We start from the raw sequence: 27,917 nt of genomic DNA on the forward strand, positions 1-27,917 counted from the left end.
TATTAAGAATGTGCTCTACGTGCCAGGCACTGTTGTACAGTCTACAAAAGTTAGCTAATTTAATCCTCACAGCAAACCATGAAGTGTGTACTGTTATTCCTGCCTCTTTACAGCTGAGGAAACTGAGGCAATTGGGCATTTGCCCAAGGTCACTTGGTCTTGCTCCCTTTTCTGCTTATACCTTCACCTTTGCCTAAGGCCGAACAGGCCTGGAGGGTCCTTTTGAAGATTTGAACTTGCTGGGGACCATGAAAGACAGGGCTCATGAGGCTGGACCCCTGAACTCGAAGCCTCAGCTTAAAGTCGATTTGTACTGGGCTTTTCTGTGTTTTTGTTTTTGTTTGTGTTGTGTTGTGTTATTTTGTTTTAGAGATGGGGGCTTGTCCTGTCACTGAGGCTGAAGTGCAGTGGTGCAATCATAGATTACTGCAGCCTCCAACTCCTGGGCTCAAGTGATCCTTTTACCTCAGCCTCCCAAGTAGTTGGGACTACATACCAGGTCTGGCTAATTTTATTTTTTGTAGAGAGAGGGGACTTGCTATGTTGCCCAGATTGGTCTTTAACTCCTGAGCTCCAGTGATCCTCCCACTTTGGCCTCCTAAAGTGCTGGGATCACAGGCATGCACCACCTCGCAGCCTCAGTACGTACTTTTGACAGGCACTGAGTGGCACTGTGCCCTGCCACTGTTGCACCAGCAGTATTCCACCCGGTTGCTTCTGAGCACGGGGCGCAGCCATGACTGATGTTGCTGGTATATCGTCTGCGTTTCCTCATCTCTGCAGGTCACTATGAGAAAAGACAGGCCAGCCTCATTAGAGTATGACTCAAGATGAAATGACTCACCACCCTTGGACCTACTGAGAAAACTCCCTCACTTGCTTTCTATAGACTCCTTTGCATACTCCCTTATTGAAGAGACACAACTGGAAGACAACAAGATAACGAATACTGGCCGGACACGGTGGCTCACGCCTGAAATCCCAGCACTTTGGGAGGCCGAGGTGGGCGGATCCTCGAGGTCAGGAGTTCGGAGACCAGCCTGGCCAACATGGTGAAACCTTGTCTCTACTAAAAATACAAAAATTAGCCAGGCATGGTGGCAGGTGCCTGTAATCCCAGCTACTCAGGAGGCTGAGGCAGGAGAATCGCTTGAACGCAGGAAGTGGAGGTTGCAGTGAGTCGAGATTGCACCACTGCACTCCAGCCTGGGCGACAAAGCAAGACTCCATCTCAAAATAAAATAAATTTACATTTCTTTTCTGAGTGCCATTGAGTACCTTCTCATATGATGTATTTATTTATTTATTTATTTAGAGACAAAGTCTCACTCTGTCGCCCAGGCTGCAGTGCAGTGGCACGATCTTGGCTCACTGCAACCTCCACCTCCGGGGTTCAAGTGATTCTCCTGCCTCAGCCTCCTGAGTAGCTGGGATTACAGGTGCCCGCCACCATGCCCGGCTAATTTTTGTATTTTTGGTAGAGATGGGGTTTCACCATATTGGTCAGGCTGGTCTTGAACTTCTGATCTCAAGTAATCTGCCTGCCTCAGCCTCCCAAAGTGCTGGGATTACAGGCGTGAGCCACCGTGCCCAGCCTAATTTTTTCTTTTCTTTTTCTTTTTTTCCTTTTTTTAGGGTCTCTGTTACCCAGGCTGGAGTGCAGCAGTGCTACCTTGGCTCACTGCAACCTCTGCTTCCCAGGTTCAAGCAATCCTCCTGCATCAACCTCCCAAGTAGCTGGGAGTACAAGTGCACACCACCAAACCCAGCTAATTTTTAAAATTTTTTGTAGAGGCGGGGTGGGGTGGGAGACGCAGCGGGGGGAGTGTCTCACTATGTTGCCCAGGCTGGTCTTGAACTCCTGGGCTCAAGCCATCCTCCTGGATCAGCCTCCCAAAGTGCTAGAGTTACAGATGTGAGCCATTGCACCTGGACTTTTTCTCATTGTAATTAATCAACAAATATATATATGCATAACTGTCTACCAGAGTTTTTGATCCACATAAATATTACCACACAGAAATGATGCATTTTTGGCCCCAAAGAAAATTGACATTTTAGTTTTTGCAGAAAATGTGCTACTTCTCCAAGTATTTTTGGCATACTGAAAATAGTTGAAGTACTCCCATTAATATTCTCATGCCATCTTTCTGTTTTCAAGTCAGAATGCCAACTTAAAAAACAATAACTTTACTTTCAGTTAATTAAAGAAGTAGCATGTGCCCACTCTAAGTCAGACCCTTGCTGCTTTTGAGGTCGCTGATGCCAGGATACCCTCATAGGAAGCAGGAGGCCATCCAACAGTGAAGGCATTGAGAGTCGAGGTATGACTCACTCCCTTTTTAACACCTTTACAAAGGGTATTGCGGAGTCTTCCAGACTCAAAGGAACTGGGTCGTGAAGGAGGGAAATTGAGGGCCTAGGTTGGTAGTTTTGGACCTGAAGATGGGCCTCGCATTCCTCGGCCTTCTAGAGTCAACTCTAGACGTGGACTTAGAGACCCCACCATGTCTGGGGGTTGCCTGGGTGGGACATTCCGGTTGGGACATCCCGGTTAGATCACCAGAGGGAAATGGATACTCAGGGATGTTGTTACCAAAGCTACTGGCGCCCTGTGGTGGGATCACAGCCTAGAATGAGACCCAGAGCATGGGGCTGGCCTCCGCCGTGACTGCCCTCGCCCTGCTGCTGGCAGCTGTGTGGCCCTGGGCAAGCCGCTTGCTCTCTCCTGAGCTCTGCCTTGTGATGTGTATAACCAGGACCTTGGGCTAGTGGCTGCCCCCCGCCCCCTACCAGGTTGTGATCCCTGACAGCCTGGCTCCTCGGGGGGACACCTGTTTCTGCTCCCCTCAGAGTCAGAACCCGCCCCATGGCTGCAGCTGATGGGAGAATGGTGCCGACACAGGCATCTCTGTAGAATCATGCTGCAATGGCACTGTCACACCGTAGGCAGGTGGCAGGTGGAAGAAGGCCTCATAGGGCCTGGCACACCCTGCACCCTGCCCTGCCTCCCACCCCCACGACCCCATGTACCCCTCAGCTTCACCCGACCTTGGTAAGATCTGGCTCCTCTTCTGAATCGGGCGTGGATTTCCTGCCAAGAAACCAGAGGTGGAGGAAGGATCAGCACATGCCAGGTGTACTAAGAGTAAAGGTGGCCAACCCAGAAGCCCACATGAACCTGCCGGCCAGATGCCCCTGCTCAGAGACCCCCCTCAGGTAACTGGCCCAAGTGAAAGTCCATCTCCTGCCTTCTAGTCCAATTTTTCCTCTCCTTTCTGACTGGCACTGTCCAGAAGAGCTTTCTGCATGGTGGAAATGTTTTCTGTCTGTGCTGTCCACCACAGAAGCAATACAGGGTCACCGAGTGCTTTGAATGTGGCCAGTGGGACTAAGAAACAATTTTTAACTTTAATTCTTTTAAATTTAAACCACTACACATGGTCAGTGGCCACCATATTGGGCAGTGGAGTTGCAGCTGCCTGTCTGCTCCACACAGTCACCTGGGCTCTCCCCACTCTAGGGGAGAGGTGTGGCTAGTTTGGACTTCCATGAGGCCCTTTATTGCTAGGCATTTTTAGAGAGTGTGTGTAGCACTTCCGTCTCAGCTAGATAGTAGACACCATGAGGGCAGCTCGCCTCTGCTGTGGCTCATGGCACTTGCATTGCCTTTTTTTTTTTTTTTGGAGACAGGATCTCAGTTTGTCACCCAGGCTAGAGTGCATTAGCACAATCATAGCTTACCGAAATCTCAACCTCCTGGGCTTAAGCCATCCTCCGGCCTCAGCCTCTCGAGTAGCTGGGACCACAAGTGCATACCACTACACACCTGGCTAATTTTAAAATTTTTTGTAGAGACAGGGTCTCACTATATCGCCCAGGCTGGTCTCAAACTCCTGGGCTCAAGTGATCCTCCCACCTCGGCCTCCCAAAGTGCTGGGATTACAGGTGTGAGCCACTGTGCCTTGCCCTGCATTGTCTTTTATAAATACAGTCCACCTTGTATATCTGCAGGTTCCATGTCTGTGGATTCAACCAAAACAGACATAAAATGTTTGAAAAATTAAAAATAATAATATAAGCTGGGCTTGTGGCTCACACCTGTAACCCCAGAGCTTTGGGAGGCCAAGGCTTAAACCTAGGAGTTTGATGCTGCATGGGCTATGATTGTGCCATTGCACTCCAGCCTGGGTGACAGAGTGAGACCCTGTCTCCAAAAAAATATATAAATAATACAACAATAAAGATAACACAAATTAAAAAATACATTATAACAACTATTTACATAGCATTAACATTGTACTAGGTATTATAAGTAATTTAGAGATGATTTACAGTACACAGGAGGGTGTGTATAGGATATGTAAACTTTGCACCATTTTATATGAGGAACTTGTGTATCCCTGGATTTTGGTATCCTTGGGGGTCCTGGAACAAATACCCTGCAGATATGAGGGACAACTGTATTTTATGGATTAATTCGAATACATTCTTTAAAAACAGTGGCAAAAAAAGGCAGTCACAGGCAGGGAGTGGAATTAACTGCTTACTCGGGTCAAAATAAGTGCCGGGGCTCTGCACTGGGCCCCCAAATACAGAGTCTGCTCTACAGAAGGGAGTGTGTGCTGTGTGCTCTGCAGCGATGCAGCCCTTGGTCCCTGTGCCTCTCTGCTCCCTGACAGCATTCCCACCCCTGTGGCCTGGATGGACACAGACTCCTGGAGCCTCCGGAAGCATCGCAGCCTTGAGGGGTGGGACATAGGGATCCTGGACACCCACCTGGCTGGGAGAAGCCAAGACTGCTCCACACAGCAGCAGCACACAGCAGAGCCCTCTCTTCATTGCATTCATGATTGCTTCACAGCGTCCCTTAAATTCTGGAAGAAGAGAAAAAAAGAGCTTGATCACGTGGTGCGAGAAGTCCACGATGGCAACAGAGGAGGAGAAGTCGCAACGTTGTCCTGGCTGGCTTCCTCCAGCGCCAGCCCTGCGGGAGAAATGCCAGACATACATCTAGAAGAGGATTCTAGAAACTACGTATTTTGTATTGTTGTAAAATATACATAACACAAAATTTACCACCTTAACGATGTTAAGTGCACAGTTCAGTGGAATTAAGCATGTCACATTGTGACCACCGATCTCCAGAACTTCTCCATCACCCCTAACTGAAGCTCCATAGCCACTAAAGAGTAACTCCCGATTCCCCATTTCCCCCCAGCAGCCACCCTGCTACTTTCTGTCTGTAGGAATCTGACTGCTCTACATACATCGTAGAATTGGAATCAGACAGTGTTTCTTCTTTTGTGACTGGTTTATTTCACTTTGCAAATGTCTTCAAGATGTATCCATGCTATAGCATGTCCTTTTTTTTTTCTTTTTTCTTTCTTTCTTTTTTTGAGACAGGGTCTCGCTCTGTCATCCAGACTGGAGTGCAGTGGCACAAACACGGTTCACTGCAGCCTTGACCCACCAGGCTCAAGAGATCCTCCTGCCTCAGCTTCCCAAAGAGCTGGGACTTCAGGCATACGCCACCGTGCCTGGCTGAGAGAGAGAGAGAGAGAGAGGAGAGAGAGAGAGAGTGTGTGTGTGTGTGTGTGTGTGTGTGTGTGTGTAGAGACAAGGTTTCTCAATGTTGTCCAGGCTAGTCTCGAACTCCTAGGCTCAAATGATCCTCCTTCCTCAGCCTTCCAAAGTGCTGGGATCAGGCTTGAGCCACCATGCCCAGCATTTTTCCTTCATTTTTAAGGTTGAATAATACTCTTCTGTGGGATAGAACACATTTTGTTTATCCATTCATCTGTCAATGCTGGGAGATAATTTTGCCCAGAGATTTCTGTGGGCTGAAGGGCTAGACCATTTCTGAGACTTCTTGGCAGCCCAGAGACCACAGCACTCTGGCTTGGTTTCCTGGAAGGGCATTCCTGTCCTGGGCCTGACTAGATGGAGCCGCAGTCATGTCCTCCTGGACTTCTGCAGTGGAAGCCGTTGGGATTTTATTGCCTGCACATCATACAGCCAGCCTGCCTTAGACTGCCCAGGTTCCTCCATGCGGGATGGAGCCTACTCCCCTGCCTGAGGGTCTCCCCACAAAGCAGAGGCCCCCAGCCCAACCTCCACCCCTCCCCACCACTCTGCCGAACATCTGTCTCCTTTTCTGTAGACTGCAATGATCTGGCAATGTGCATATTTGCAGGAAGGAGGGGAGGCATCTGGTGTTTGGTGGGAAGACTCAGATCTTCCTGGACCCTAGAGCCCCAGTTTCCATCTGCCTCTCCCCTGTGATCCTGCCCTCAGCAGCTCAAAGTAGGTTACTCGGTCGGGTGTTATTTTGTGGTCTGGCAGCCTGCTCCCTCCTTCATCCACAAAAATTGAAGCATGGCATTTCTTTCCCTGACTCATTTCCCTTTGGTCACAACAACTTTAGGTCCCACCCTCCCGCTTCCCCGAGCGTCCTAAGGGCATGGAGGCATGCAGAGGGGCTTCCAGGCATTGCCTCCTTGCCTGGGTCCGGCTCTGGATCTTTGATCATTACTTTGAAAAGAGCTCCCCCGTGGGAGGTGCTGATCACCCTCCTCGCCTCACTACATTTCGTGCCTGACGAATTCTCCCTGGGCTGCTGTGTCAGGCAGAGGGGTGTAGGGAGAGGGCGAGGGAAGCCTGCAGGAGGCTCTGGGTACAGTGATTCCAATTGGAAAACATGGCCCAGAGGGAGGCTCACGAGCCTGGCACCCTTCCAGCCTCCCTGCACCTATCCCATCACGAGGGAAGAGAAGTGCCGTCTCCAGCCTTTGCCCGCAGTGCCCGAGGTCTCCCTGCAGTGCGCTCTTCGGGGATCCCTTTCTCCCTGGGGGGAAGCAGCTATGCTACTCCCTGGCTCCAGGCAGTTTCAGAGGAAAGGGAGTCAGGAGCCGAGGCCACCCAAAACAGGAGTGCGGGTCAGAAGCCAAGGCCACCCAAAACAGAAGTGTGGGGTGGAATCTTCTCATCACGGAGACTTACTCCAGATCTTCTCTTTCTCAGCTTTCCTCAAATGTCCTGTTTCTCAGAACTTCCCAAAATTCCTCTTAAATTCCCCCTTTTAATTTTATCCCATTACTTAATCTTGTAAAAATAGCTCATGTGAAACTCCCTCCCCATTTCTCCCTGATGTTCATGTATTTCTAGGTTATCCCACTCCTTACTCTTAAGTAAGACCCAAGGATGGTGAGAGCTCCCACCTCACAGGAATTCTGAATGAAATAACAAATGAGTGAGTACAAGGAACTTGGCCTTCTTCATTGTGCGTCCACACCACCCAGCCCTCTTGATAGGGTCCTGCACCCGAGCCTGGGGTAGCAGTTTGGGTGTTTTTTTCAGATGCCCACCAAGATACTGTTTTATTTCAAGAACTCAAAGTCCTCCTAAACGGAATGCAATCCCAGATGCCGGGAAACTGCAATGTCAAGACTGTAGTATGGACACGTTGGCATTGCCTGGGAACACCCCCCTTTCTGGATAACTAGGGGTGGGGGGACCAGATGGAGGAGGAGCATGACCTAGGGCTGGTCCACACACACCACCGGCTGCATCATATTCAACCCTTTTGCAACTGAACAATCTGAATAAGAGATAAGAGAGCAGGAACATATTTTTGTCTTTGCTCCTGAGAGAGTTGGAGACTTGTTTCTTCTCTTCCTTGGCTTCCCTGGACCTTCCTGCACCTTGAGCTGATTCAGTGCAAGTGAATCTCACCCCAGCAGGGCGATAGCTCTGTCTGCATCACACAGAGGCGATTCAAGCAGCTGGAAAGGCCGAGTGGGGTAAGAGATGACAAAGAAATGAGTTATCCGGCCAGCAGAAAAACAGTGCAGTTTGAAAACAAGAAAGAGAGAAGAGAGGGAGGAAAAATGTGTCCTTGTTTTGCCTTCGCTGAAGAGGTGGGCGTCGAGGTCTGGGGGCAGTGTCGGGATGCAGAGCAGAGTGAAAGCCAGAACCATGGACTCAGACTCGGGACTGCAGGGTGTGGCTGGGATGGACTTTGGGCCTCACCAAAGGGAGGTCCACGAGTGCTCTGGTGAGGCCCAGGTGAGAGAAGATATTGGCGGAAGGGATGGTAGAAGCCTTCAGAGGCTGATTTTTATAAATAGAAAGACTTATAATTTTGTTATGTGTTATCTCCCTTTTACTATATTTAGTAGCTTCTTAGGATCATCAAAGAACTGAAGAAAAAAAAAGGCAAATGAGAAGAAGGACGGAAGGGGATAGGAAGGGACGCAGAGAAAGATAGAAAAGGGGGAAAAAAGAAAGGATAAAAGAAAGGAAGGCCCCAAGGTTGACTGACTTTTGCTGGACTGGAATCCGGAATCACTATATGAGAGGAGAGGTGGAATACTGGTCCCCAAGACCCCGAGGCCTAGCCCTGTCAGGCCACCCTAGCACACAAAGTTGATTTTTTTAGATTTGCAAAGGCTCCCTCTCTGTTGGATGAAGTTCAACAGTCTCAGGGCATGGCAGGTTGACAAAGAATCTGTGCAAATTAGAAAAAACAGAGTCCATGGGTTGGCTGATAGAGTGCAGCCTGGATCTGAAGCATGTGTGTGCAGGCACCTGTGTGTAGGACACAGCCAGCATATCTGTGCTCGGCTGGCCCTGTCTGCTTCCAATCTGCATGTGCGTCCTGCAGAGCAGCTCTGACCTTCCTGCCTGGAAGCCGTGTTTGGTCTGTTGGCTGTAGCAACCGGAGTGACTCTGTTCCCGGGCCCTGCCGAACAACCTGTGAATGATGACTGTTCCCGGGGAAAATAGGAACAATAGTCTGGTAACCAGGAAGTGGGGTACTGTGCTGTAAGCTCCCTTTCCCGGGAGATGTACTGTTTCCCAGAGCCAAGGATGTGTGCCATTTTGGCTGAGAAATTGATGATCATGCCAACCAGAAAGGTGGTGTTCATTTCTGTGGTGGCCACATGGGGAAATGATGGTCGATGGGCACCAGTGAATAACTGATTCTGGATTGGGCACAGCCCCTGAAAAGGAGGAGGCCAACTAGAGGAGGGACAGGGGAAAGTCGGTGGGGTGCTGTCTCAGCGCCTGCATATTACTTCCCCTTCTGTCTGCCTCTACCAGCCCCATCTTCCCTCCATAAAAACCAGCTCCTAGGAAAGGAACTAATCAGCTTATTCACATAAGATAAAAATGACTGAAAAAAATTAATGTGCTGACCTTCGAAAAAGTATATTTTGAGACATAAAAGCTCCTGCCAGCAATGCAAAACCAAGTGGGCTGGATGCTCCAAGGTTGCCTCCGAGGCTGACATCCTGTGGTTTCTGTTCTGTTGTGAGAACATGTGATATAGGGTGTGTCACATGTGGGATAAACTGGGAAACTCTTACAAATGGCGCTAGAGATCTATTGTTTCAATTGTATAGGAAAGTGAGGCCACATGAGGTGATTCATGCTTGTAACCCCAGCACTTCGAGAGGCCAGGGTGGGAGGACCACTTGAACCCAGGAGTTCGAGATCAGCCTGGGCAACACAGTGAGACTCTGTCTCTATTTATTTTAATATAAAAATATTTTTAAAAAATAGATTGTGTGGCCAGATGCGGTGGCTCACGCCTGTAATCCCAGCACTTTGGGAGGCCGAGGCGGGTGGATCTCTTGAGGTCAGGGGTTCAAAACAAACCTGGCCAACATGGTGAAACCCCATCTCTCCTAAAAATACAAAAAAATTAGCCGGGCATGGTGGCAGATGCCTGTAATCCCAGCCACTCGGGAGGCTGAGGCAGGAGAATTGCTTGAACCCGGGAGGCAGAGTGAGCTAAGATCATGCTACTGCACTCCAGCCTGGGCGACACAGCAGGACTTCATCTCAAAAAAGATTATATAGAAAAGTGACTTGCAATACAGGAACTGTACACATGTAGTCAATCAATCAAATTGCAAACAGTGCAGTCACTCCAGATGTTAGTGAACTGGAGAATTATAGTCTGTACTCTTGCCAGCAAGAAGAAGGCAGAAACATGAGCAAGCTAGAGGAGGAGGGAAATTGCAAGGGAAAGACAAATGTAAATTGATACCATTATCAAATGTTGCACCATGTGCAGTTTGCTACACCTATCTTTGGTCAAGGAGATTCTTAGGTTATTGTTGCTTTGCAAAAGGTCTCTCTGAAAACCTGAGCAAGAGAAAGTCAGTCTCCAAGAGTACCAGTACCCTAAAATGACTCATGGGTTTAAAACAACACACTCTCCACTGCCACTCCCGCCACAACCACCATAGCCCAGATGGATGCCAACAATTAAGAAAAGAAACGACCAGGATTCCTTGGACCAGCAAAGGCACGTTTCTAGAGCAGGACGAGAGCCGAAGTGTGATGCTGGGAGAGGAACTAGCCTTGGAAAGGGTGGTGTGCTCCCACAAAAGCACCCCTTTGTTCGGGACAGGAGCTTTGAGCCTGGTAGCTCTCATCCGACTTCTCCAGGCCCTGCGTATTACAGAGGCCATGATCTCAAAATAAAAACCACTTTCAAAAACTACCATCACATAAGTAATTCTTAACTTTTCGAAAAGGTGATTTGCTATAGGCTAAATTGTTATTTTTCCTCTCTTAACAGAACATTTATATCCAGGGGAGAAGAGAGGAAGAGTCTGTTTCTTATCTAATTTCGCCAATTCCAATAAGGTGAAGAGAACAGAATCATCTCAGAGCTGGGTGTGGTGGTTTGCACCTGTAGTCCTAGCTACTCAGGAGGCTGAGGCAGGAGGATCACTTGAGGTGAGGAGTTCAAGACCAGCCTAGGCAACATAGCAAGACCCCGTGTCTTCAAAAGAATAGAATATTTTCCTGGCACACCCTGTCCCCCACCCATCAGAGCAGAATTTTCTCCAAAGCATCTTCCAAATGTAGGCATATGGCCCGTGTCTAAGCTATATGGAATTAAACTCAGAAAAACCTACAGCAGGCATGTACAGCTGTCATCTCCTCGATGCCCCACCCTCTGCCCGGTAATCCTGGTTATTTGGAGGAGTGGGGAATGTTGGTTTCCGGTCTACGAAAATAGAAGTCTATCCTGCCTCCTCCCACAATCAAAACAGAAGAAACCCTGTCCTAATAAACTTAGATCCTTCTGAAGCAAACACAAGGTCCACCTGGTGAAAACTAAGTCAGTCAGTACAATAAAATGTTAACCGCAAAGTCTGCATCTAAACAAGCCCTGAAATCTAAAGTGAATCTAAATGAGTGTCATCTTCCGTGATGGAGGTGGTTCGTTCCTTGTGTTCCTTCCACTCCCTAAAGCAAACATCACCACAAGGTAATTAAATACTCAATGATTTGACAATTCTCCAGCCCAACTCCACATTTCAACACACTTGAATTAGGAAATACTGATCAAAAACTTTCATTGTATTGTTACATGACTTTACCCACATTTTACTGGCCTTACATGAAAGTAACATTATTGTTGCCTGAGAAATGTACACGGATTAATGCTACTCACTCAACAGGTATTTGAGTAGCTTCCACCTTTCCAGGAACAGAGTTTACAAAACCTTTCACATCCATTAAGTCATTTGAGGGAATATTATTACCTCATTTTTACAGACGGGAGAACTGAACTTCAAAAAAGTATAAGGGGCTAAGAGCAGTGGCTCACGTCTGCAATCCCAACACTTTGGGAGGCTGAGAAGGGTGGATCATTTGCGTCCAGGAGTTTGAGACCTGCCTGGGCAACATGGCAAAACCCCATCTCAACAAAAAATACAAAAAATTAGTTGGGCATGGTGGTGCATGTAGTCCCAGCTACTTGGGAGGCTGAGGTGGGAGGATGGCCTTAGCCTGGGTGTTTGAGGGGGCAGTGAGCTGTGATCATACCACTGCACTCCAGTTTGGGTGACAGAGCGAGACCCTGTCTCAAAAAAAAAAAAAAAGTATAAGGGTCGTGCTATATGGTGACACATCCTGTGAGAGTTGGCATCAGGACTCAAGCCCAAGAGACACAGTTCTCTTACCCCAAACCTAACACTCTTTCCACTATTCCTCACTGTCTATGTGACACCCAATTATAACATTCTTTTTTTTTTTTTTTTTTGAGATGGACTTTCACTCTGTCGCCCAGGCTGAAGTGCAATTGAGCAATCTCAGCTCACTGCAACCTTCACCTGCTGGGTTCAAACGATTCTCCTTCTTCAGTCTCCTAAGTAGGTTGGATTACAAGTGCATGCCACCATGCCCAGCTAATTTTTGTATTTTTAGTAGAGACAGAGTTTCGGCATGCTGGCCAGGCTGGTCTCAAACTCCCAACCTCAGATGATCCGCCCGCCTCAGCCTCCCAAAGTGCTGGGATTACAGGCATGAGCCACCACGCCTGGCCATAACGTTCTTAACGTGTTCCACGTGGTATACAACAGCAGAATGCCACAAAGAAGGGGCGTGGTCACTGGATTCTCAACCTGGAAATCTAACTGCTTTTACAGTACAGGTCCTGTGTGAGCAACTCTCTGAGCCTGTTTCCTGGTTTTTGTCATGGGCTAATCATTTCCGTCTTGCTGAATTGTAAGGTAATTAGAGAAGAAGCAGCAAAGTCCTTCCCCCACACCTGGGTGCACGGCAGGAACGACCTGCACCTACTGTCATGAACATCCTTCTTCAGCAAAAGCACTGAGGCTTCCAGCTTCTCCCTGGAAAAACTTGAAGCTGCTGATGCAGAAGAGATGCCACGCTCCATGGGGTCCTCAGGGATCCCTGTTAATCCTGAATCCTGCTTCCTAGATCATCTGACCACCTGTGTTAGTCTATAACCAATTCTCTGCAATTGATGTAGAATTTTGTGCCTTCATCTGTGTTCGTAGAACAGTATCAACAGGAGCCATTATTTCCTAAATACAGGGTGGTGTCTTTAATCTGGTTTTTAATCTGCTTTTTTATTTGCCTTTCCCACACCATGTATGCAGAGGCCACTGTGGACTCCCAGCAGAAGCCAGAACTAGCCGCTGAGATGAGACAGCTGGGACATCAGGCCATCTCTATTGATAAGGCCCATCTGACCAGGCCACACCATGAAAGTCAGAGGCATCACATGAGGGAAATAAGTAAATTGGAGCTTCCCAGAAAAAAAACCCTTCCTTTTCTCTCAGTAGCCCAGGTGGTAGACACTGGCTCTTGCTACAACAAGATAAAATACAACAAGTTTCTCTTTTCGGTGAACATGACAGAAAGAGAATAACCAGCAGAAATCAAGTTGACCAGTAGTCTCTCTTTCTTATTTATTTATTTATTTTGAGACAGGGTCTCACCCTGTCACCCAGACTGGAGTGCAGTGGCGTGTTCACAACTCACTGCAGTCTCAACCTCCCGGACTCAAGTGATCCTCCCACCTCAGCTTCTCAAGTAACTGGGACTACAGGTGCATGCCACTATGTCCGGCTAATTTTTTTTTTCATTTTTTTGTAGAGACAGAGTCTTGCTATGTTTGAGACCCAGGTTGGTCTCGAACTCCTTGGCTCAAGCAACCTGCCCACCTTGGGCTCCCAAAGTGCTGGGATTACAGGCAGGAGCTGTGCACCTGACCTCTGTTAGCTCATCCATACTGGGTTACCAGGTTTAGCATCCCCTACCAGTCCCCGTCCCCCGCCTTCTGGAGACTCAGCTAAAATAAAACTGCCCACATCAAGAGTCCCATCTATGGGACTGGAGAAGCTACAGGGGTGTCCTCCTCCGAGCGCCTACCAGACCCCCACCTCTCCCCCGCAGGTCTCAAGCACCCACGTGAGCTGCTTCTCTGTTAGGCACTCACAGACAATGATCTACCCATACTATCTATTCGCCATCAGCGTGTATGGGGCACCAGCTGTGCCCTGGCACAGGCTCTGGCCATGCAAAGACACAGCTCTTATCCTGAAAGAGCTCATAGTTAGGAAGGGGCCTGATGAATAACTAGACACTCAGGGTACAGCAGAGCAGTGCCATACCACGCAGCAGGCGGGGGATGGGGGTAGGCTTGGAGTGGAATGCTGGGGAGGTTGTCCATCCCAGGCTTGCTGAGGTGGGGGTGGTCAGGCAGGCTTTCTGGAATGCATAACACAGAAGCTGTTCCGGGAACACATGAAGGAGTTAGGCAAACAGCGAAGGGGTCTGCTCCCGACAGAGCACATCCCCACAGCTAAGGCCTGGGCCACAGCAAGCACAGAGCCCCCTACCCATCAGCACAGGCCCCAACAGCAGGCAAAGGTGAGAGTCGCCCACGGGCTCTCCTGCCAGGGTGTCCTAGGAGGACGTGTGCTTTGGAATCTCTGAGTGTTCTAAGGATCTAGGGGCCTTTGGAGGAATCCAGCATGGATTCTCTAATGCCTAACTATATGTTAATGGAATATTTGTGACTACATAATAAACACAAAAGGCTGTCAATACACAGGTCTCCTGGTATCTGGGTTCAGCCTAGTCCGGAATTGATCACTTCAGAGGCTCCAGGTGGAATCAGATCTTCTGATCAATCCTCAAAAAACTTTCCCCAGCCACCGGTGCGTGTGTCAGGAGCATCGTGTGGCCGCCCATGCGCATCGGCTGGGCCTGTTGGCCAAGTCGTTGCTGGGTCTTGGCCATTGGTGTGTGCAATTCACAGCGGGGCAGCTGCTGCAGACACCCAGTCATGTAACTTGTATAGGAAGAACAGCTGGCTGGCATTCCCTGGCAGTCATGATCAGCACCACAACTCAGGCAAAGTTGAGTTCAAGAATGTTTCTAAAACACTTGCTGTGTGCCCAGCACCTGTTTCAGCTTCACTCTGTCACAGGTGTTATTTTTCAGTGGATCAAGAATTGGGTTTATCTGTCCCTCTATCCCATTCTACAGAAGTTTCCCAAGTGGCATAAATATAAAATATTTTTTGAATATATAATATGCAAAATATCACTAAGAGGGGCTGGGCACAGTGGCTCTTGCCTGCAATCCCAGCACTTTGTGAAGCCATGGCAAGAGGGTCGCTTGAGGCCAGGAGTTTGAGACCAGCCTGGGCAACAAAGCAAAACCCTGCTTCTACAAAAGAAAATTTTATAATTAGCTGGATGTGGCAGCATGTGCCTATAGTCCTAGCTACTTGGGAGGCTGAGATGGAGGGTCACTTGAGCCCAGGAGTTTGAAGGTTCAGTGACCTGTGATCACACTGCTGCACTCCAGCCTGGGTGATGGAGTCAGACCTTGTCTCTAAATATATATATATACACACACACATATACAAACACATATTGCTAAGAGAATGTGTTGTCTTTATATGTAAGTAGAAAACAACCACTATCAGAAGACCATGTGGCTTGACTTAGGGTGGGAGCAGAGTGGATGAGCTTTAAATTTCTTTCTAGCTCTAATTTTCTTTGAGTCTAAATCATCCTCACTCTTTTACCTGGTTTGATGTGAGACCCACCATATGGTTTTGTGAGCTGGCTGACTAGGATGAGGTTTATAGCCTGACACTATGGACAGAGATTTTCTCCCGTATATACGAAAGAAATGGCCCCAAGAAGGAATGAGCAGAATGCACTGGTCCCTCATTGTCCGTGCCAACAATCTCGTCAAAGCAGAAGCGAAAGTCACTCAGAGAAAGTAAAAAATGTATTTTGAGACTGCAGATGCGTAATGCCAAATAATCAAAGGAAAATCTGTCTGGGCATGGTGGCTCACGCCTGTAGTCCCAGTACTTTGGGAGGCCAAGGCAGGCAGATCACTTGGGGTCAGGTATTCAAGACCAGCCTGGCCAACATGGTGAAAACTTAGCCCGGTGTGGTGGCGGGCACCTGCAATCCTAGCTATTCAGGAGGCAGAGGCGGGAGAATTGCTTGAACCCAGGAAGTGGAGGCTGCAGTGAGCCAAGATCGTGCCACTGCACCCCAGCCTGGGTGACCAAGTGAGACTCTGTCTCAAAAAAAAAAAAGAAAAGAAACATTAGCCGGGCACAGTGGCTCATGCCTGTAATCCCAGCACTTTGGAGGAGGAGGGCGTCACAAGGTCAGGAGTTTGAGACCAGCCTGATCAACATGGTGAAAACCCATCTCTACTAAAAATACAAAAATTAGCCGGGCGTGGTGGCATATGCCTGTAATTCCAGCTGCTCAGGAGGCTGAGGCAGGAAAATTACTTGAACCATGGAAGTGGAGGTTGCAGTGAGCCGAGATCATGCCACTGCACTGCAACCTGGGCGACAGAGCAAGACTCCGTCTCAAAATAAATAAATAAATAAATAAATAGATAAATAAAAAAGGAAAACTCGACATTTCAACTAAAAACCTAAAGTTGTCCTCACCACCATCCTCACCAGTATCTCAGAGGATACTGAGAGTTGTCCTCTCAGTATCACAGAGAAGTAGAAGGATTTTGAATTCCGAGGGGAGCTACATTCACCACCATTGTTTATCAGTCATGTTGCCCCCTCAGCCGTAGGACTGAAAATAACCTTTACATACTCTTTGGAAGTTCTGAAGCCAGCACTACTTTTTCCAAATGGAGGAACCCAGCAAAAGGCCCTCTTAGGCTGCTATAAAACCCCTTGACCAAAAAACACCTGTTGGCAGAAGAGTAATAGGCCTCGCCTGAGCTACACAGTAAGTTTTCCCAAATGTGCTTTAGTCCTGGCTACTCACTTACCAAAAAGAAGAAAAAGAAAAACAAAAAGAAAGAAAGAAAGAAAGAAAAGCCTTAGATGGTAATGGTGGCTTCAAGTGACACTACCAAGGTGTGAAAGGAAAATAAATCTCAAGACCCCCAAATCACTAAGCCAAAGGGAAAAGCCAAGCTGGGAACTGCATGAGGCAAACCTACCTCCCATTTTATTCCCACATAAGACAGCTACAAAGATAAAAAGCTACATACCTCCCTCGCAATTTACCCACAAGGAAACTCCTTGTGGACTTCAAGATCTGTACCCTAAAACAGTTCTGCTGAACTTCACCTTGGCAATGCAAATGGGTGCAGGACAAAGGACAAAACTCAAAGTCATCCCTCTGCTCACCTGAGACAAACACATATCTGATTGCTTCCTCTGCCCTATTGTTTTTGTAAAAATGAAGATTCAGGCCAGGCATGGTGGCTCATGCCTGTAATCCCAGCACTTCAGGAGGCCGAGGTGGGTGGATAACCTGAGGTCAGGAGTTCAAGACCAGTCTGGCCAACATGGTGAAACCCTGTCTCTACTAAAAATACAAAAATTAGCTGGGTGTGGTGGCAGACGCCTGTAATCCCAGCTACTCAGGAGGCTGAGGCAGGAGAATCACTTAAACCTGGGAAGTGGAGGTTGCAGTAGCCGGGATTACGCCATTGCACTCTAACCTGGGCAACAAGAGTGAAACTCTGTCTCGGAAAAAAAAAAGTAGATTCACTGAGCCAACTAAGGCATAAGTGACTCTTCCTCTGCCCTCCTCTCACATGTAAATTGTGTATTCAGTAAAAGGCTGACAAAGACGCAGAAGAATGAAATCTTCTCTTCTCTACCTATGACCTGGAAGCCCCTACTTCCAGTTGTCCTGCCTTTCCAGACCGAACCGGTGCACACTTTACACTCATTGATTGATGTCTCATGTCTCCCTGAAATGTATGAAACCAAGCCACACCTTGGCCACCTTGGACACTTGTCCTCAGGACCTCCGGAGGCTGTGTCACAGGTGTGTTCTTAACACTGGCAAAATAAACTTTCTAAATTGACAGACCTGTCTCAGTTACTTTTGGGTTGACAAAGGAATGCCTGGGCTGTTTGTTGAAATCCTTTGAAATCTACTGGCCACTGACTCTGCTCGACAATGTCAGGCCCTGGGGGAAATCAAAGCCTCAGTGAACTCAAAAACCAACAAAGGGGAACTGCTATTCCCAGCTACTCCCTGGCTGCCTGGACTGTCCCAGGCCTGTGATGAAGCAGGGGGAGCCACAGACACTGGGAGAATCCGATGCAAGCCATCGTGAAATAAACCGAGCTGGTCTTGGGGAGTTGGGCAGAGAAGGAGCACTTTGGAGACAGGGCAGCTTTCATTTGCTCCTGAGATTTTGATCTTGGGCTTTATCATTTGATCCAGAGCTTGAAGGCTGGTGTCTTTGAGAACATTTTAGGTGGAATCAATGGGTGGGCAGGATGGAGCTATTCATATCTCAGTACTCACGGTGTCCCTGCCAGTGCTAGAGTCCGACTCTGCCTGCACAGGAAGCACACATCCAACAGCTCAAGCTGACCATCGTGGATTGATTCTAGATCCCAGAATGAGTGTTCTTGCCACAGCAAGTACTGCTAGGAAGTCACCTTTGAGGGAACTCCACCTGACAATGGTATTTGCAGGACCGCTTCCTGGGATTGCAATGCACACACATACACACACGACCTTTTTTCTGTCATCAAGCAGCTACAGGAGACCACCATATTATTCCCAATTGGCCGCCAAATGCATCCTTGTTACCACACTTCTTTGAGCTTGAGTTTGTCATTAGTTACCTGGGACCTTGGCATGTTTTCCTCTTCCCTCCCTCCCTTCCTCTCTCCCTCCCTGTGAGGTTAAGAAAATAAAGATAATAACAGTGAAAATCTAGAGAACCCCACATGCTTCCTGCAGAGTGCTTTAGGAATAAAAGACATTGATGTTAGTTTTTTCCCCTGTAATTAAAATGTCCTTTAAGGAGGACTGCACGCTTGACTGATGCACCCTGGGCAAAAAGCCAGAGGGCCAAACTGACCTGTGGAGACTTGTGGGGGTGGCACCTAGGGAGGAGATCAGAGGCATTTTTCTACCCCACGGGGTAATGTGGGGCGTGAAAGCCACCTGCTTCCCTCTCCCAGCACCTAACGAATAGTGCTCTGGAAGTAAGGCCCCCTCTGCCCCATCCACAGCCTCAGTTCCTTCCTGGGGGTTCACCGGGGGAGGGAGGAAACTGGGGGACCCCAGAGGGCCCTCCCAGCTGTCACAGCCACGTGTCCCAAGGCAGCCGATTTTCCTTTTATTGTCTGCTCGTCTTGAGGTGCTCCCATAGCCTATTTGGGGCATTTCTGTACTGTTCTTTTCACCTTCCCCCTTACTCTGCCAGCAGAGGCTTGCTTCTCCAATGAACGCAAACTCTCTAGTCTCCCTTCCCCTGACTCCCTCTCACCTCCAAAACTCTCCAGCCTATCCCAATCACATGCAAATGCAAACAGACATCTCCCTTCGGGAGTGGATTCTAGCGGATCCTCTAGTTGCCTGAATTACAAAGTTGGTCCGTTGGTTAAAGCATTCCTTCACCGGCTCAGCTTGCTGGAAAGACTTTTAAGAGAGAGAAGAGGAGACAGATCCCAACACAGAAACCCGACCTACCACGGCTTGCTCTTTGCCTTTCCTTGCAGAGGTTTTCTCTCCAGCCCTGGACTCCTGTAGGATCTCAGCTCTGAGCTCTCTGAACAGCTCCGGCCTCCTTTAAGTTTCCAGGCAGGGGGTGGGGTCGGTGGCCCTGGCTGGGCGGGTTTCTGTGTGGCGGGAGGATGCTCAGTGGACAGGGCCATAAGGGAGCTGGGGTGGGCCTGTTTTTGTAAAGCAGGGGGAGGAAGTTCACGGTGGAAGCAGCACAGCCCATCCTGGCTTCGGGCCAGGCTGATTATTCACAGCCCTGATGTCATCGAATTGCAGGAATTTGGAAGTGGGACGGGATCTTAAGATTCATCTTCCTTTAGAGTCCTAGTGTCCAAGACTTAAAAGGGACCTTCAGGACCCTGTGATGACAAGAAGTGTTTATAATTCTAAAGGCACCAGGCTGGGACTGGGAGTGGGGTGTCTTCTGGAATCTGTGGCTGTAGCTCTGGACATGAGAGCTCAGGACATGAGAGGTTAAAAGGACTGGAGGATGCACCAGGATTGGAACACTTTGTGTGGTGGTGGGAGCTTAGGGGGGTAGCCACTGAGAAGGCAGGACTAGCCTCTGGCTCACCTGCGGTGGGAGGTGCCCCCATGGGGATTTGCTCCAGTAGGCGTCTCAAGCCCAGCTCTGTAATTTTAGGGAGAATCTTTCTCTTCCCTGTAAAGTGCGGGGCTGCAGTAGGTGGCCTCTGGGGACTTTCTGACTCCAGCATCCCCTCGAGTGGGCCCAGGGAATATACACAGGGCCTTGAGGCCAACATGCCTGAAATTCGATCAAAGCCATCAGCCCTTAAGCCCACAGAAGCCTTTCAGTGTTTGCTTGTAAAATGCCCCTGGAAATAGACAAGCCATTTCCCTTGCTGACACCTTTTCAGATGACTGAGAAATAAAAGCCCTGTGGTGTAGGGGAAAGTCTTAGGTTTAAATCTGGCTGTGCCAGTAACTGGGGTATGACCTCAGTCAAGGTTTTCAACTATGCTGAGCTCTGGCTTTTGCATCTGCAGGTCACGTGAGGATCAGGGAGAAGCCATGCATGTCAGGTCCCTGGCACATCATGGGGCTCAGCAGGAGCATCTATCATCATTGGTTCATGTCTGGCTGAGACCAGACCTTTTAAAAATTAGAGAGAGGTGAAAGAAAGAATGCAGGGAGGGAAGAGAAGTTTGGCAGAGGAAATTGTGGGATGACCGACTATCCAGGACAGGCCAGATTTCATACATTCTGATCCTAAATATACTCATATGTGTCAAACCATGAGTGCTGAGTTTGAAGTTGAAAGGCACCTAACTGCTTTTCACATTGCTTTCAAACTGCTTTTCCACATTTTTATCAAGCTGCAGCCCCTGCTGATGGTCATTGTAGAAAAGGGGCACTGGGGGTGGGTCGCCTGCTGAGCACAGGAGGTAGACCTCCTATGAGTGGCAGCGACTGTGGGTCTGTTTGGTGGGCATGGGGCTGCTTTGCTGCAATGTGGTCTAAGATGGTGAGGAGGGAGGCTTTTTTGGGGGGTGGGGCATTGTGGTTCAGCGGGGCGTGCTGGTCATGAGGACTCTCATTTGAACTCTTGAGAGGATGGTTTTCCACTGAATGGTTGCACTTAAATACTGGATCCCGAACCTCTATGGAAAACGACATGGAGATTTCCCAAGTTACTAAAAATAGGACATCCATTTGACCCAGCAATCCCACTACTGAGTATCTATTCAAAAAAAAAAAGAATTCATTACATCAAAAAGACACCTGCACCCATACATTTATCACACACAATTCATAACAGCAGATTCACAACAGCAAAGGCACAGAATCAACCTAAGTGTCCATCAATGGAGGACTGGATAAAGAAAATGCACATATACACCAAGGAATATGACAAAGCCATAAAAAACAATAAAGTCTGTCTTTTGGAGCAACATGGATGAAACTGGAGGCCATTATCCTAACTGAAATAACTCAGAAACAGAAAGTGAACAACCACATGCACTCACTTATAAATAGGGGCTAAACAATGGGAGACTGAGAGGAGAGGGTTTGCAGATCATTAGCCGGGGCCCTGAGCTTTGCTGAAATATACCCGAATGATAAAGACCCAGTAATACCCTGCAGCCCTAGAAACTGGGGTATCTGTGTTCCTTCTCAATTGAGCTCGGTTTCCCTTGGACAGATTCTGGGGAAGCCTGAGAATGCAGAAGTAGGAGTGGGATCACTTCGAGGAAAAAAAAAGAATAGAAAAAAGGGAAATAAATCTTGGTGACCTCATATCCTGGGAACATTTTATCAAAGTCCTTCGTTTTCAAAAAAGAAAAATAAATCCAGGCCTAGATAACACAGATACAAAGTGGGCACAGGGAAACTGGATGGGGAATTGCTGCAGGGCTTTTCCCAGCCCGGCTGTTTCTGCGGCAGGCGCCTCCTCTGTGGAATGCATGAGTCATGGAGGTGGCAGAGGCAGAGAATAGGGGCTGTTCGGACCCTTCTCACTGGGGCAGGTGGCAGGATGGGCATTCGAACGAGAGCCATGCTGAGACTCTGCTCAGCTGGGTAAGAAATGATGTGATGTCTCTGGAAACTCAGAGAAAGGAAAAGTGGGCAAGAAACTTATGACAAGGTGGTTTTGGACCAGAAGACGGACATTTTGTGTCTAAAGGAAAATTTAATTTTGGTAGTCATCTGGTTTTCCAGGGAATGGGGTAAATGTCATGATGGATCTGAAATCGGTGTTATTGTTGCACGCCTTGTCTGGGTCTCAATCTAGACCAGGAATCCCTGACCCCAGGGCCGTGGACTGGTATCTGTCCATGGCCTGTAAGGAACCAGGCTGCACAGCAGAAGGTGAGTGGCTGGAGAGCCAGTGAAGCTTCATCTGTGTTTACAGCTGCTCCCCCATCGCTCGCATTACTGCCTGAGCTGCGCCTCCGGTGAGATCAGCAGTGGCACTAGAGTCTCACAGGAGTGCAAACCCTACTGTGAACTGCACATGTGGGGGATCTAGGTTGTGCACTTCTTTTTTTTTTTTTTTGAGATGGAGTCTCGCTCTGTCGCCCGGGCTGGAGTGCAGTGGCCGGATCTCAGCTCACTGCAAGCTCTGCCTACCGGGTTTATGCCATTCTCCTGCCTCAGCCTCCTGAGTAGCTGGGACTACAGGCGCCCGCCACCTCGCCCAGCTAGTTTTTTGTATTTTTTAGTAGAGACGGGTTTTCACCATGTTAGCCAGGATGGGCTCGATCTCCTGACCTCGTGATCCGCCCGTCTGGGCCTCCCAAAGTACTGGGATTACAGGCTTGAGCCACCGCGCCCGGCGGTTGTGCACTTCTTATAAGAATCTAATGCCTGATGATCTGTCACTGTCTTCCATCACCCCCAGATGGGACCATCTAGTTGTAAGAAAACAAGCTCAGGGCTCCCACTAATTCTACATTATGCTGAGTCATACCATTATTTCCTTATATTTTACAATGTAATAATAATAGAAATAAAGTGCACAATAAATGTAATCCTCTTGAATCATCCCGAAACTATCTCCCCTCCCCCGTCCGTGGAAAAACTATCTTCTACAAAACTGGTCCCTGGTGCAAAAAAGGCTGAAGACCACTGATCTAGACTAGACTCCCATGGTGGTAACAGCACCAGTTGTGTGAATTCCACACAAACAACGAGAAACATAAAACAGGACAAGCTGAAGGCATGGGAAGAACTCTTACAAATCTTATTCTTGTTAAGAGCTGTTCACCAAACTGTAGGAGGAGGTCTTTATTCTTGCAACTCTTTGGTAAGTTTGAGATTGTTTCAAAATATTAAGTTAAAAATTGGATTATTCTCTTGGAGCAGTAATTTTTTGAAAAATTACTGCTGATATGCATTTTTAAATCCCCATACAGGACAATGATAGGTATTCAACATTGTTTTGACTATCTAAAAACTGAAAATAACTTCGATGTCAAAAACTAGGGGCCTAGTAGGCTAGGACATGTTAGAATAGTGCAATATTATGTAACCACTGGGATGACTGGTAACATAATTACACCGACATATCAAAATCAATCATAAAATTGCCTTGCCCAAAAGAAGAAGAAAATACATTTGTACACGAGCTGTGATATAAATAATGTAGGTCAGGCATTGTGTGTCACGCCCGTAATCCCAGCCCTTTGGGAGGCTGAGGCAGGCAGATCACTTGAGGTCAGGAGTTCGAGACAAGCCTGGCCAACGTGGTGAAACCCCATTTCTACTAAAAATACAAAAATAAGCCAGTCGTGGTGGCGGGCACCTGTAATCCCAGCTACTCGGGAAGCCGAGGCAAGAGAATCACTTGAACCTGGGAGGTGGAGGCTGCAGTGAGCCAAGATTGTGCGGCAAAAGTGAGACTCCATCTCAAAAAATAATAATAATGTAAACACTACATAGATGTATGGATAGAGATTAGAAGAGAAAATTAGGTGTTGGAGTACTGTCATTATTGGTGAATTGTTTTTCAGTTCCTTTAGTGATGCTTCTAAATGGCTTTCATAAGAGTAGACGTACTGGCTCCACACTGGGTGACCAGCCCAACACTCTCTCTCTGGCACTGGAAGGGCCTGGTTGTTCATGGAAGCATGTCAGAAGAATAGGAATTTTCCTTATTCCTTATGATGGAGTATCCATGAGTTTATTCAAATTATTTTTGAACACATCTCATTTTCAATCAATTCTTTTGTGGAGTGAGTTGAGTTTCTTAGGTTGGTTTGCTGATTCTCCAACACAGAACTTCTTTCTCTGCTCCTAAATCTACCTCTTTTGAGCCTCGTAACACATCCCACATCCCCAGCTATCAATCTTCAAATAAACAATGCCCCCCCCAACCCTGCCCCAAGCTGGTGAATGTGCAGGCTACTGCAATGAGCCTGCTGCTGGAAGTCAGAAAGTTTCCTTTCTCTCCTTTGAGGTCAGTTGCACAACTCTGGGCAAGTCCATTTGCCTTTGCTAAGCTATAGGTTCTTTGCATTTCAGATAAGAGAAGTAAACTCACAGGGTTATTATTTGACTCAAATAGGATACCATGGGAAGGAAAATGCTTTGGGACATGCTACTGGTGACTTAGTAAACTGTCTTATAAACATTTTTTGTAGCTTTGTTCTTTAGCTATATCCATCCTCAGAAGGAAAGAACTTTGCAAGGGAAAGCCTCATACTCTTTTCTCAAAGATGAAGAAAGGAACTTTAAAGAGCTCCTGACTCAAATTTTCTCCAACTGTCTCCTGAGCAACATAGGTCACACACGCGAAAAAGAACCAAGGCTACAAAGTTAAGAATTGGAGAATTCTCTCAGAGCAGTAATTTTTTTGACTATTTAGCTGATATGGTTTGACTCTGTGTCCCCACCCAAATCTCACCTTTAACTGTAATCCCCATAATCCCTATGTGTCAAGGGCAGAACCAGGTGGAGGTAATTGGATCATGGGGGTGGTTTTCTCCAAGCTGTTCTGGTGATAATGAGTGAGTCTCATGAGTTCTAGTGGTTTTATTATCGTCTGGCATTTCCCCTGCTTGTGCTCTTTCTCTCTTCTGCTGCCCTGTGAAGAGGTGCCTTCCTCCATGACTGTAAGTTTCCTGAGGGTCTGCCAGCCATGGGGAACTGAGTGCATTAAACCTCTTTTCTTTATAAATTACCCTGTCTTGGGTATTTCTTTACAGCAGCATGAGAATGGACTAATACATTAGCCCGGTAAAATACATTTTTAAAATTCCCATACAAGATAATGATAGGTCTACAACTTTGTTTTGACTGTCTAAAAACTGAAAAACAATAGTAGTTTAAACAAAAAACAATATCACTGCACTAAGTACAAGATAACAGGGGAAACTGCGGAGGGAAGAGAAGGGATAATAATATGGAAACTCTGTGCTTCCTGTTCAATTTTTCTGTAAACCTGAAACTGCTCTAAGGAATGTCTATTAATTTAAAAAATATTGACAAGATGCAGTGGTTAACATCTATAATCCAAGCACTTTGGGAGGCCAAGACAGGAGGATTCGCTTGAGTCTAGAAGTTTGAGACCAGTCTGGGCAACAGAGCAAGACCCTGACTCTGAGAAAATATTTTTTAAAAGTCATTCAGGGCTTGAATCTGGGAGGTGGAGGTTACTGTGAGCTGAGATCGTGCCATTGCACTCCAGCCTGGGCAACAAGAGCGAAACTCCGTCTCAAAAAAAAAAAAAAAAAAAAAAAAAAAAGAAGCCATTCAGGAGGCTGAGGCAGGCAGACCACTTCAGCCCAGGATCCCAGGGCTGCAGTGAGCTATGATCATGCCACTGCAGTACAGCCTGGGCAACAGAGCAAGACCCTGAACTCTAAAAATAAAAAAAGAAAGTACTTACAAATGAAAAATATTATCATTTCTGATATTATAAAATCATATCTATATTTATGTATGCATATTATACATAAGAATTTAATTTTATTTGCAGAAATATTTGGTCTGTGAGAACATTCACTGCCATCCGCTTATTTACATATCCAAGCGTATCATAGCTAATGAATATAGGAATTTTATCACAGTCTTATAATTTTAAGGGTGTCTGTGGTCAATCTGTTTGGTAAAATTGAGCTACTCTTTATTTAGCTTAATTAATTTTTTTGAGACAGGGTTTCACTCTGTTGTTCAGGCTGAAGTGCAGTGGCATGATCTTGGCTCACTGCAACCTCCACCTCCCTGGTTCAAGTGATTCTCTCACTTCAGCCTCCTGAGTAGCTGGGACTACAGGCACTACTTAGCCACGCCTGGCTAATTTTTTTTTTTTTTGATAGAGACAGGGTTTCACCATGTCGGCCAGGCTGGTCTCGAACTCCTGAACTCAAGTTATCTGCCTGCCTCAGCCTCAAGTGCTGAGATTACAGGCATAAGCAACTGTGCCCAGCCTACTACCTATTTTTAAATGTGCAAACTCTGCAAAGTGGCTGTGCTGAGGCACTTCCAAACGCCACCTGGTTGGTGCTGGAGTTCTGGTTTCTGCTCTATGGGTCCTTCTTCTTCTGGACCTGGTGCCACCAACCCTTGCAGCCTCCTATGGAGGATGGTGCTTATTTCCTTTCAACCTTCCTGGTCATTTCTTTTCTTGTTTTAAAATAACATCACCAGGTCAGGTGAGGTGGCTCACTCCTGTAATCCCAGCACTTTGGGAGGCCAAGGTGGGAGGATTCCTTGAGCCTAGAAGTTTGAGACCAGCCTGGGCAACATGGCGAGACCCCATCTCTACAAATAATTCAAAAATTAGGTGTGGTAGCACATGCCTGTAGTCCCAGCTACTCAGGAGGCTGAGGTGGAAGGATCCCTTGAGCCTGAAAAGTTGAGGTTGCAGTGAGCTGTGATCGCATCACTGCACTCCAGCCTGGGAGACAGTGAAAGCCTATCTCTAAAACTAAAAAATAAGTAAATAAACAAATAAATAACACTGAAAATAACCAAAACCAAGTGAATACGGATAACTCAATTCCTTCTGACCCCAGGGTGACTCCAGAGTCCCAGGCCATGGCTGCGTCTGGGGTGGGCTCCTTTGGGAGAGCGGCCAAAGCCCTACTCACCTCAGTAATGAGATCACTCAGACCTGGGGGCAGGCGCGTTCCAGGAGAGCATGGTGACTTCCGCAGCAGAGGCTCTTGCATCAGTTCTGGTCACCCACGGGAGACTGCATGTGCTCAGGGTGACAGGAACACCACTGTTTACATGGGACCCACCTCTGCCATGGCATCACAGGACTCACCGCCCCGGTCTCCTTCCTGAGTCAAGCATTTTTGTCCAGTGAATACGGCTTTGGTGCAGCTTTCCGTAGCTCCTCTCTCCTCCTCGCCAGGGGAAGTGACACATATTTTATAGAGCTGTTCTTTTGCTTCATTCTAACTGTCCATTTTTTCCTCTGTGAGGAGTTTGCGCCAATCGACATGAACTTGAGATCATTTTCCCCCCAGCCTGTCTTTATCTAAGGGGCACAGGGCTTCCTGTCTGATTTTAGTCACCGATTGGATTGATGGGCTTAATCACATTCCAAATGTCCGTTGTCCTATCTCCCTGTGTGTGTAGGACTGGCTCAGTCTGCAGCTTTCAGCTTTTATTAGAAATCAACGGAAGCCACCAGAACACAGAGCCCTGAATGAGCACTATGGACCCGAATCATCCGACCTGAACTCCAATGTAGAAGAAAGCCCCTCTGTACGCACCTGCTGACCTGCCTGTCACCACTCTCACAGCTGTGCCGGGACAATGGCACAGACCCACCCATTCTAAAGTTACCATCTGATATGTGTGGGCTCATCCAGAAAGTATGCTATAATGTGAAGACATAAATCAGATGGAAAAACACATTGATGCCAACCTTTTTTTTTTTTTTTTTGAGACAGAGTCTTGCTCTGTCACCCTGGCTGGAGTGCAATGATGTGATCTCGGCTCACTGCAACCTCCACCTCCCGAGTTCAAACGATTCCCCTGCCTCACCCTCCTGAGTAGCTGGGATTACAGGTGCCCACTACCATGCCCAGCTAATTTTTGTGTTTTTAGTAGAGATGGGGTTTCACCATATTGGCCAGGCTGCTCTTGAACTCCTGATCTTAGGTGATCCAC

At 47.6% G+C, this 27,917-nt stretch overlaps 1 protein-coding gene across 3 annotated transcripts in view; it reads right to left on the bottom strand.

Annotated features, from left to right (window-relative positions):
* PLAT (plasminogen activator, tissue type) overlaps positions 1-27,140 on the bottom strand; it is a 40,160-nt gene extending 13,020 nt beyond the window's left edge. Inside the window, exons 1-4 of one of the 3 annotated variants that reach the window (XM_033232211.1) lie at positions 26,885-27,140; positions 4,780-4,877; positions 3,052-3,094; positions 650-787 (exon numbers count right to left, since the gene is read on the bottom strand). In XM_033232211.1, coding sequence (XP_033088102.1) covers positions 650-787; positions 3,052-3,094; positions 4,780-4,851 — 253 coding nt within the window. In that variant the 5' untranslated portion in view covers positions 4,852-4,877; positions 26,885-27,140. Of the gene's footprint in view, positions 1-649; positions 788-3,051; positions 3,095-4,779; positions 4,878-5,270; positions 5,420-19,295; positions 19,529-26,884 lie in introns of those variants that run through there. The other 2 variants (XM_033232205.1, XM_033232221.1) reach the window with 2 other exon arrangements.
* Between the last annotated feature and the right edge of the window lie 777 nt (positions 27,141-27,917).

This window comes from Trachypithecus francoisi, unplaced genomic scaffold, assembly GCF_009764315.1.
Source record: "Trachypithecus francoisi isolate TF-2019V2 unplaced genomic scaffold, Tfra_2.0 Contig01440, whole genome shotgun sequence".
Taxonomy (NCBI): Eukaryota; Metazoa; Chordata; class Mammalia; order Primates; family Cercopithecidae; genus Trachypithecus; species Trachypithecus francoisi.